We start from the raw sequence: 11,410 nt of genomic DNA, 5'->3' as shown, positions 1-11,410 counted from the left end.
TTCCAGATGTGCATTTGGGGACAATTCATTCCGCATCAGCAGATGAGTGAGAAGAGACCAGTCTCCCTCTTAGTCCTTAGGACCAAGGAAGAGAGTAAGGGCAAAGTGGTCAGAAGACAGCATGCAGGCTTACCCCACACTGTGTGATACCAGATTCCTCCCTTGGTGGTAGCTGCCTCTCTATCCTTCTTTCAGGCCACATCAGCTACCATGGTTGCTCTGTTCTTCCTGCCTAAACCCCTATTGTCTTCCTACCAGAAACTTCAGAGGTGGGCTCACTGATGACTGTCTTCTGTGAAGGTTCTCAAATCCCCATGCCAGTTGATCCTGAGCCAAACCAGGTCTGGACCAGACCAGCTGGATGGTGTCCATCTCTTCACCAATACACTTTGGTCCTTGATGACCTGTAACCAGCCTGACTGAAATGACCTCAGAGCAGAAAAGCCAACTGTCACGGTCACCTGACTCCAGCCCTGGAGCTTTACCCCTGCTCTGTGGCAGCCCAGGGTAGTCACCTGCTGTTCTGGGGGAATCGGTTGTGAATCTTTGAGGTCACTGCAGTACTCTGACATTAGGCGTGAAGGGTTTGCCTGCTACCACCTCAGTGATGGTCATTATGGCCCACTTACTGCCTGGGTCTTGCAGCTCTTGTGTGCTTCAGAGGTCTCTTACGACTGGAGTTTTGTTCTGAACTTTTTATAGAGGGGCCTTCGGTCCATCTTTCCATGGGTATATGCTATACAAAACTCTAGGTAGTTCCCACTCTCTATCCCCGGAAATTGTTAGCTTGGGCCACACCATCCTAAAACTCCTCCATTTTGGTTGAACTGTGACTATTCTGGAATTTAATGTCATTTGATTTCCAGAACTAAAATAATTCATTTCCAGAGATTCTGGCCCTTCCTACACTATCGATCCCCAATAATGGTCTTCCACAAGAGATGTGTATCTATCCCCAACATTATTATTTTAACTCACTACTCCTTGCTTACCCTAGAATGAAATGAAAAAAGGAAACTTTACAATCTCCTTGCCACTCTACTTCCTGAGAAAACTATAAGAAGGGGCTGCCACTCTGCCACATGGGCCTAACCTTTCCTCAGAGCCTCAGCCATGCTACATAGCTCTACCTTTGAAGTGATGTGTATACCGTGTGTATACCATGTGTATGTACAAATCTCAAGGGAGAGCTTTAGAGCCTTGCCATCAACATCCCAATTCCTTGTCTTGAGCCAGGAAAATGTATTTATATTTTTATTTATTTATTTAGAATTTGTGTCCATGCAGGTGTGTGGATGGGAGAGCCTACATGTCCAAGTGTCTGTGGGTGCATGTGTAGGTGTCGTGGTTGTCCCAGGAGGCTAAGAATGAGTGTCTTGAGGGAGCAGCTGCTATGTGTGCAGAAGCCCAGAAGCCCCACACAACAGCCCTTCTCCAGTGGGTCAGGCACTGGTGGAGCCTTAGAGAGGAAAGTGTGAGTGTCCCCGAAAGGATCAAGTGGAGGTCTCAGTTTATGTGTGGGCGGGAATGAAGGACAGGAAGGGGGACATTCAGGGTGTGGCGTGAACGACTGTCACAATATAATGTCAGTTTTGAGAGACATTAGGAAAAATCATGGCCATGTGTCCAAGGCCCTTGTTCCTGAACAGCCAGGACAGCGACTTCCTTTCCCCCTGTTTTCCTTCATGGCCTGTGTCTGTACTTTCTCTTTCACCACATCTTGTCTGTCTCATGCTTCCCTCCAGCTGGTCCCTCTGTCAGCAAGTCCTCTACCTGTCCCAAAATTGCTGTCTATGGAGCTCCACTCCTACATCAAAGCCAGCTCCGTGCTGTTCTCTGGCAAAACCTTTGAACTCTCTGAACTGTTAGTCTCTACATCCCCGAATCACGTAGCAGCTGAATCCAATAGCTTCCAGTAAGTTCTAAGACAACATTCACGTGTAATGTGCAACAGAGGCTCCAGGCACTGCTCCAACACCTCTCGGCCCACTTAGTGTTTGCTTTCTGTCTGCTTGTTCAGTAAACTTTTGGAAGCACTGGACCTTGGTCTCATACATGACCCTTAGACAGGACTCCTCTCTGACCTCCAATGGACTAGGTAAACAGGAAGAGACACAATTTGCCACGAATCACTAGACATTATACAAGGGAAAGGCATGAGGGGGTGGGTTGACCCCACGGTAAGGCCTGATTGTGGAGGGCCACTGCGTTAGCATAGTCACTGATGAGATGTCTGGATCTGGTCATAGCCACGTGCACTCCTGCACGCCAGCACTATGTGCCAGGCGTCAGAGTCTAGGCCTTTGCTGTCACCAGCTAGTTCTTAGTGTAAACCAGAGACAGGGACAGACCTTGTTGCAGGGTCCTGAGGAAGGAAAGCGATTGCAAATGAAGTTCCCACAGCAGACTGACAGAGCAGTCCTTGGTAAGTACTCTAGGGGGCAGTCAAACTCTGGGGCTAATTCCTAGAAATCACAATGGGAGGCTCACACCTTTTTGAAACACCAACTCCCAGGGATCTCACCCGCACCTGCAAACACACACACACACACACACACACACACACACACACACAAATGAATAAAAGTGAAATAAATATTTTTTAAAGGTGCTGACCTTGTGTGATAGCTAACCTTGGTTGCCAACTTGACAGCATTTGGAATCAACTAAAACCCAGCTGCTGTCCACAACTATAATGACTCCATGAGACTGTCTCAAGCAAGAAGACCCACCCGAAATCTAGGCCACACCTTCTAGTGGCAACCCAGATAAAAGGACAAGGAAGAAGGAAAGTTTGCTTTCTGCCTGCTTTCCCTTGCTCTCATCGGCAAATGCATCTGTCCTGTAGCTGTGGTGTTCCTTCGCCGGTATCAGAACCAGCTTCTTGAGGATTCCAATGCAGACTGATGATCAACTGCTCTCCAGCGGTCCTCCGGGCCTGCAATTCTCGAATGGAACTGCTGAGACAGGCAGCCTCGGTGTGGGCTGTCAGGTTCTCAGCCTCTCCAGTGTGAGAGAGCCATTGTTGGACTGCCAGAACTGCATCCTGTAATCCTCTTATAAATCACACACGCACACACGTGCACACACATGCACACACGTGTGAGCATACGCATGTGCGTGTGCACGCACACGTGCACACACACGCACACTCACTTGTGTTCTTTTATGAAACCCCGACTAAAACACACCTTGTTATTTCCAGTGGATACCCGTCTTCAATATGATCCAGGAATCGGAGCTCTGAGCACAGCCCCATGGGAACCATGATTGTAATATTCACATTGGGGTGGGCAAAGTACTCTGCTCTGGGGTCAGCTCACCATGGGACAGCTTGAGGTTTGGTGGCAGTTTTGCTCAATCATTCATTTACTCATTTGCTTTTTGATGTGCCAAATTCCCTCTTTGGCCAGAGGACAGGAGTCAACCCAGGGTGCTGAGATTCAGACACACCTGTTGCCCTGTCTCCATTCTCCCTCCTCAGCAGAACACAGGGTTGAGGGTAGCTGTGGGGCCACACTCCCCATCTGTTATGGTTTAGGTGAAAAATGTTCCCTTCGTGTATCTGAACACTGACAATGTTGTTTTGGGGGTTGTGAGAAACTCTGGGAGATGGGACGTAGATGGAACAGTGGCTAGCTGAGGAATGGGCCGTGGGGTTTATAGCCCAGCCTTCCTCTCTGTCTCACACCTGCACATCCGCTCAGGTGCGAGAAAGCAGCCTCACCCTCTTGCTGCCACGGCTGAGCCCTCCGCTGCCCCATGCCTTCCTCGCCATGGTGAACCATCCCCTCAAACCCGAGCCTAAAGAGACTCTTGAGCTGCTTCTTGTGTGGTCTCGGCGATGAGAAACTCACCAGTCTCTCATTCATCTCGGCTCTATTATGTGCAAGCCGTGTGACTGGGCAAGCGGCCTTGGCCTCAGCAAGCCTTCCTTTCTCTGTCAGCCAGACCAGAATAATGGCATCACATAGCAAGTGTTGCTCTCCTCAGGGCTGTCTCCAAAAGGACAACGAGACCCAGTCTTTGCGAAATGCTTTATTGCTATTGCCAAGGTGAAAATCAGCAAGTCGGTCTCTAATCCATGTTCTACGGTTTGCGACAGGCCTCTGTCATCCCAGCCCTGTCAGGTTTGCCAGTTGATACTTTTGTCCGTGGCGAGACACTTCTACCCTCAGGCTCGAGTTTGCTGCTAAGCTGAGTTCTTATACCAACCCTGACTGGCCTGCGGAATGATTTCTACATATCAGTGGATGGACTTCTTGCTCTAATCCTTCACTGGATGCACAGAGAAGCAAAGGTCCAGAGAGGGGCATCGTCATTCCCATTCCTAAAGCACAATGAGCTGATAATTGGGGCTGACAGGTGGGGAACCAGGCTTTAAAATGTGCTTTCTGGTGACCGTCACCTATAGTGACCAGTCTCTCACAAAGCTTTATAGTGACAGACTGAGCACAAATGGCCCGGGCACTGGGTATGACTGTGACACAAATGTAGTGGCGGAGAAAGCAGGTGGCCGCTGTAGGCTCAGTGCCAATCCCTGATGAAAGATGAGAGCAAGAACCCATACCTTACAAGTGTGATCAGAGAACCCACCATTAGTATTATTCGTAACACCTTGTTAGTTAATCTATTCAGCAAATCACCAACTACCAACAGATGAATGAGCTGTAGTATCCTCATGGCTTCTTCTGGGTCAGCCTGTGGGTTTCGGAAAGAATCCCAGCTCAGGGCCGGACCACTTTGCCAAGGAACAAGAGATCCGTGTTTTCCACGATGGCAAACAGAAAAGGTCTGTTGAATTTCATCTGCAGAGTCCTCGGCCGAGCAGATCTGAACACGAAGACCGCTCCTGTGGCAGCAGCCGCTACGGTTCCTGACTCGTCTACCTCCACCAAGGATTTGTGCATCATCTGCGGGCAGACAGTAGGGCTGGGTTGTGGCCATGCATCGTGATAAAAAATACTGCTTGTGTTTCTAAGGAACTGGAACCTCACAGCCAGAGTTAATAATCCATCCAGAGGTCACGGAAGCCAGCCATCCTACTGTGTACTCAGCCTGTTGGTTTAACCTGCTTTTGAGTGAACGGTGCCATAAACAACCTTACTTGCCTTGGATTCCCCATGCACTCCTAAATTACATACTCTTCCATTGTCCCTGATCTAGACAACATTGTGTGTCATTGGCTGAAAACAGCAGATACGGAAGTTGAAAGTAATCTTCTAAAACAAAATTATAAGCAATGATGTTTGTAGTTCTGATTGATGTCTGGGTCAATTGGAGTCAGCGACTTAATCCCTTGTACAACTCTGAGAAGATTTCTGTAAAGTATCCCATTCCTTCCCCGTGTGATGCTTTCTGTGCTGTTCAATAAAGACAGCTCTTTGTCTGGGATGGATGCATGTGTGCTCGCACACACACACACGCATGCACACACACAGAGATTGACAAAACAGCATTCAAACAGGCACAGGTTCCTCCAAGACCATGTGGCAAATGTGGGATTTCATTGTAAGAAGAACAAGGCACAAAGGAAATTGTTTGAATCTCTAGGGTGAAGGAATCATAATGGGATAGAAAGGAATGAGCTGAGGTGAAACCAAATGGAATTGGGTGGGACGGCATTGAAGAGGATCAGTGATAGAATGGGGCAGAACAAGGTAATTGGATGGAATGGGATTGAGTGGGATGGGATGGAGTGGGGTGGGGTGGAGTGGGGTGGGGTGGAGTGGGGTGGGGTTGGATGGAGTGGGGCGGAGTGGGATGGGATGGGGTGGGGTGGGGTGGGACGGGATAGGGTGGAATGGGGTGGAAAGGGGTAGGGTGGGTGTGTTGGGAATGGGTGCAGTGGGATAGAGTGGGATGGGTGGGATGGGATTTGGGGTGTGTTGGCATCGGGTGAAACGGGGTGGCATGGTGTGATAATTTCTAAAGCAGGTGCTCAGGTGTGTCCAGACTCACCTCAGACAAGTTGACATTGGCATGGTCAGTGATGCCAGACAGATCAGCATGGGAGGTGAAGACATCCTTGATGCCCATCTTGGGTAGGATTTTCTCCAGATGGTAGGTACCCTCAATGGAGAACTTGGGGAGGTAAAGGCCTAACCGCCTAGAGAGAGTAAAGGGCATTCTTAGCATGAGATGCTGAGATGTCCTTAGCACCCTCCCTCTGTGGCCCTAGACCTATGGAACCTTCATCTCTGCTGGAGTGTCCCACTTTTCCAGCTTTTATCCCTCAAGCTGGGCCAGGTCCTGGGCTGAGGACTTCACAGGAAGACTTTCAGTTTGGAGACAGCTCCCTGCCTGAGATGCCCCCCACCCCCGCCATCACTTCCCATCCCTGTGTTGTCCTGGGTCATGTGTCTTCCCAGGCATGGGTGGAGGGATGTGACCCCAGCGTGATTCAGAAAGTACCTCTTTGTGGCTGTCTTCAGCCAGTTCTTCAGGGCTCCCTCATTCAGGCCGTTCTCCACCTGCTGCATCTTGCCTTCGTCGGGGAGAACGAACAGAGCGGTGGAATTGCCTTGGTAAGGGAGCATCACCACGGTGCAGGAAATATCCCGGTCCACGAGGTAGTGGTACTCGTCTTCACGGTTCATCATGAGCACTTGTATGGTCTGCTTGGGGGTCACGTGGAAATCTTCCTTGTGGGTGTTGTTGTCACTGAAGGCCGTCTCCCACTTGGCTAAAGATGAACATGGGGTAGGAGCAAAAGCACAGGGTAGAAATGAGACACCCTTGGCTGTGCCTGACCAGTGGGGACAGTCCAAAGAGTGTCTCTGCAGAGTAGCCTCAGGAGCCTCAGCAGCCACATCTATGGGCCTCAAAGGCCAAATCCCCTCATGACTGGGGCAGCCTGAACCTTTCACACGCCTGTTCTCCTGTATTGCCAAACCCTTGACATGTGGGTTGGGGGAAAATGGTCCCCACAGGCTCATATGTTGGAATCTTGGTCCCCTGTTAGTGGGACTGCTTGGGGATTAGGATGTGTGGTTTTACTAGAGGAAGTACGACATGGAGAGTGGGCTTTGAGCCTTTAAAAAACCCACACATGAGGCCCAGGGTTTCTCCTTATGCATCGTGCTCATCTTGTGGTGGGCATGTAAGCTCTCAGCTACTGCTCTAGAATCATGCTTGCCTGCCTGCTACCATGCCTTGCCATAATAGATCATAGACACACACCCTGAAAGTATAAGCAAGCCCCACTTAAGTGTTTTCTTCTATAAGTTGTCTTGGTCATGGTGTCTTATGATAGCAATAGAAAAGTAACTAAGGCACTTGCCTTCAGAATCCCTGGACTCCTGTTCCCTTCCCTTTTAACCCTGATCAGATCCGTATTCCTGGTTCTAGAGGGTTTGGTGTCAGCACTGTTATTGTTTCATCATGATGACGTGACAAGGGCCAGCCGCTATCTGGTCAATCACCGTCTGTCTTGTCTGTGGCTGCTTCCCTTCCATCCAGCTGGCATGTGGATGAATTGTTCTTTGAGGGGGATGGAATGTTACCTTGCAATAAAGCAGGAAAGAGAGGAAGTGAAAGTCTGAGCCTGAGGCTTACCTTTGAAGAAGATGTAATTTATCAGCACCATGACATGGGTGCTATGGAGTTCCTTGATCAAGTCTACAATCTTGCCCTTGGTCTGCTTGGCCACATAGTCGTTAATCTGCTTCTTAGCCACTTCAGGGTTCCCGAAGTTGGTAGAGAAAGTATCCGCCATGTACAGGGTCTTCAGGGCACTCAAGAAGTTGTCCCGAATATGTATTGCTGGGTCTGTAAAAAGGGCACTGCCCAGGCTCAACTGGAGGCCATCACTAAGCTGACTGAACCTCTGCAGCAGATGTTGGAAGCCCTTGTGGAGCTCGGCCTCTTGGCTTTGCTGGAGGCTGAGGCCCAGGCCCTCCATGATCTGTGTCTTACTGTGGGATCCAGTCCCCATAGACAGCATGGCCAAGCTCATGGACACGCTCATGGGGGAGAAGAAGACATTCTGATTAGGGGCTTCAGAAGCCAAGACCCTGTAGAGACTGAAGGCAAAGTCCTTGCTTCTGGGAGTTACCCTAGCACTCACAGAGGACCCCTTTCCCTTCTTCTTCTCCTGGGAACGGGAGTGGTAGCGGGAGGCTACCCCAAGGCTGAAGAGCAGCAAGCATAGAAAGGAGAAGATCCTCATCGTGGCAGCGGTTCTGAATGGAAGAATAGGAAAATGTTCTTAGGCAGGGAAAAGGCATGGGTCAAAGTGGGAGAGACTCCTTGAGTAGGCTGACACCCTTAAAGGATGTCTCCACATCCTCCAAGAGATAACTTAGGGACTACAAAGAGAAGTGGTGGTACTCATTGCTGTAGAAAGGTGGTCGGACAACGCAACAATGCAGGCAATGGCTCAAGACAGACTTGTAGACCAACAGTGCAATGGTGTTACAAAAGAAAAAAAAATCACCAAAAATTTTCTCATAATGTTTTAAGTAAGTTTAGGATATTTGTATTAAGCCTCGTCCATATGAATCCTTGACTACAGCTTGGACAGGCATGCCTAGGGTCTGCCTACCTCCCCAAGCCCACCAGGTCCCAGAGCAGCAGCTGTACTTACTCTGTAATGTGGTTGAATGTCACAGTGGCAGTCCACCTGGCTTAGGAGAGGACAGAAGGCAGACTAACTCGCAGCCTGCAATTGTCACTGACCACAGAGGCCGTACCCCCACCCCATCCCAACTCCTCCCTATTGAGATCTGGGCTGATCTAAGGCTTTCTCAGACGTCCTGATAAAAGGACAAAAGGAGTAGACTTGGCAGTGCTGGTCTGTTCCAGGGACTTGGCTTTTTCCCCTGAAGAGACTGGAGTTATCAGTCCCAAGGTTGCTGTGTGCTCAGTCTGTAATGTTCTTGAGATACCTTGTGTTCCTCTTGTACAACATTGTTTGGTTACCTCCCCTCTGACTTAGCCCTATCGTATAACAGTTTCTGCTGACTCTGTCCCATTTCTTCCCTGGAAATAGTTTAAAAGATACTGTACCTTATAAGAAGTTTGCTTGGTGGAAGACATAGACAGAAAGACCTCTTGATCCTTTAATAATAAACTTTATCTTCTATTCTCTTTCTTCTGATCTCCTGGTCCTCTCTCTCAGGACCCTGTCACCAAAGAATGACCTGCTAGTCCACGTCAAGTAGTGACTAAACAGTGATACCTGAATATAAGAAAAAGAGTAAGTATGGCCATAATACATAGATAATTTTTTTAAAAGCCAGGCCAGAGAGATTGCCTGAAGAAAAAAGTAGAAAGCATCAGCAGTAAAACAAGAGATAGCAAAATTCTTAAGATCCTTGTGGTTGTTTGAAAGAAAATAGCCCCCAAAGGAAGTGGCATTATTAAAAGGTGTGGCCTTGTTAGAGTAGGTGTAGCCTTGTTGGAATTGGTGTGGTCTTGTTGGAGTGGGTGTGGTCTTATTAGAGTAGATGTGGTCTTATTGGAGGAAGGGTGTCACTGTGGGGGTGGGCTATGTGGTCTTCTATGCTCAAGCTTCTTCAAGTGTTACAGTTCCTGTTGCCTGAGGATCAAGATGTAGAACTCTCAGCTCCTTCTCCAGCACCATGTCTGTCTGCATGCAGCCATGTCCTGCCATGATAATAATAGACTGAAGCTCTGAAACTGTAAGCCACAGAATTAAATGTTTCTTTGCAGGAGTTGCTGTGGTCGTGGTATCTCCACAGCGATTGAAACACTAATGAAGACAAACATTTTTTTTCCCTTTAAATGCTTTGTTTGTTTCTTATTCTAGTTCCTATAATGTGCTAAACTGCTCTTAAAAATCTTTACTTTCATTCAAAAAGACCTGCCCTTGGGACCTTAAAATAAGGTTTTGTAAGTTTAAAGACACAGGAATATGTAGGTAAAAGTTTAAAGACAAATATTGCTCACAAGGGCCACTCCATATTGACAGATCCGTGCTATAAATTTTTATTAGATTTCCTTAGATTCACAGTGTAAAATTGATGCAATTTTAATTCAATACCCCTGGTCAAACAGCTCAACGGTGGAAGAATGGTGCACTCAAGTTCAAGTTCTCTCGTTTGGTGACAGCTTCTGCTACTGCATAAGCAAATGATCCCAAATCTCTTCTAAGCTTTCTTTGCTCTACCCTTCCCAAAGTATTTTATCTCTAAGCTTTTTCTGTTTTCCACTCTTGAAAATATTTCATCTTTATGATTTCTTTGCTCTCTGCTCTAAAAATAAAACCTCTTAAAAGTATTATGTAAATTTTATCTCAGAATTTTTAAGTTTATTGGGTATGGTTAAAAATCTGTGAAATCTGTAACTGAAGGTTGATCCTTTAAAAATCTATACATAGGTCATCTTAATTTGTTACTGCATATTACGTGGCTCAATTCTTGCTTAGGAAAACAGATGTTTTTAAGTAGCAACCATGTGGTTCATGGTCATCTTGGCTGATGATGTCATCAGGATGAAAGCAACAATGTAGCTGGAAGCCATCTTTACTAAGGTTTAAAAAAAAAAAAGAATACACCAGGGTGGTGGTGGCGCAGGCCTTTAATCCCAGCACTTGGGAGGCAGAGGCAGTGGATCTCTGTGAGTTTGAAACCGGCCTGGTCTATAGAGCAAGTTCCAGGTCAGGCTCCAAAGCTAAACAGAGAAACCCTAATCCTCCCCCCTCAAAAAAATAGAGTACATGCCATGTAACTTAACCATCATCTTGGTTAAAAAGACCGCATGGTATAGACCAAATAAGTCAGCACTCACAAAATCTAGGCCTCTTGAGTACTCTGCTCACCACTGCATCTTCTTCTCAGACTAAGGAAGCAGCAGCAGGTCTTCAAACAATTTTTGATAGCGATGGAGTTTTGCATAATGACAAATTCCTAAGGTTATAAAGGTGTGCTCAGGTTAACAGAAACTGACTTAGAGATGTATGTCTAACTACTTATGTCCTTGCTAAATGCTCAATACCAGGCTTCTAGAAAATTTTAGATAAGGAACAATACATACTTAATAAGTAAGATATGTCTGATAAATAAGGTTTATAAATTCCTAAGGTCTACCCAGGTTAGTACACTGACTTGAAGAGATGTGTTCTCTTTATCTTTGCCAGCTTGATTAAGCTTTAGCAATTTGGATAAACTGAGTCATACAAGAGGCTGTGGTGTTCTTCAAGGTGAACTATGAAAGGACAAAGAGAAATAAAGTTCCCAGTCCCTCAATGAACTGTATTTATGGCTTAAAATTTTATTTTGATGCTATAGGATCCTCAATAAAATCTTCAACTCAAATCTTTAAGGCTCAAACTTAACATAGACAAAGCTGTAAAATCCCAATCTTATAAATGTTACTAACTTGCTGTGAGTGTGTCTCGAAAATCAAAAAAAAAAAAAAAATCAAGACACATAAGTTCATGTTCAGA

At 46.9% G+C, this 11,410-nt stretch overlaps 1 protein-coding gene across 4 annotated transcripts; it reads right to left on the bottom strand.

Annotated features, from left to right (window-relative positions):
• Positions 1–2,617: 2,617 nt before the first annotated feature.
• Positions 2,618–11,340, bottom strand: Serpina5 (serpin family A member 5). 4 transcript variants are annotated; one of them, XM_050151423.1, is made up of 6 exons: positions 9,010–11,340; positions 8,588–8,623; positions 7,558–8,183; positions 6,415–6,685; positions 5,962–6,109; positions 2,618–4,913 (listed from the first exon to the last, which is right to left on the bottom strand). In XM_050151423.1, exons 3-6 carry the CDS (start codon positions 8,168–8,170, stop codon positions 4,728–4,730), a joined length of 1,218 nt encoding a protein of 405 aa, XP_050007380.1. In that variant the 5' UTR covers positions 8,171–8,183; positions 8,588–8,623; positions 9,010–11,340; the 3' UTR covers positions 2,618–4,727. The 4 variants fall into 4 exon arrangements, with proteins under 4 accessions (XP_050007380.1, XP_050007377.1, XP_050007376.1 ...); XM_050151420.1 differs by having other exon boundaries at positions 7,558–8,623; positions 9,010–11,339; XM_050151419.1 differs by lacking the exon at positions 8,588–8,623 and having other exon boundaries at positions 9,010–11,339.
• Between the last annotated feature and the right edge of the window lie 70 nt (positions 11,341–11,410).

This window comes from Alexandromys fortis, unplaced genomic scaffold (genome assembly GCF_014885135.2).
Source record: "Alexandromys fortis isolate MF-2015 unplaced genomic scaffold, M_Fortis_MF-2015_v1.1 scaffold_63, whole genome shotgun sequence".
Taxonomy (NCBI): Eukaryota; Metazoa; Chordata; class Mammalia; order Rodentia; family Cricetidae; genus Alexandromys; species Alexandromys fortis.
The sequence above is the reverse complement of the archived record's forward strand: the minus strand, read 5'-3'. Positions and strand labels throughout refer to the sequence as shown.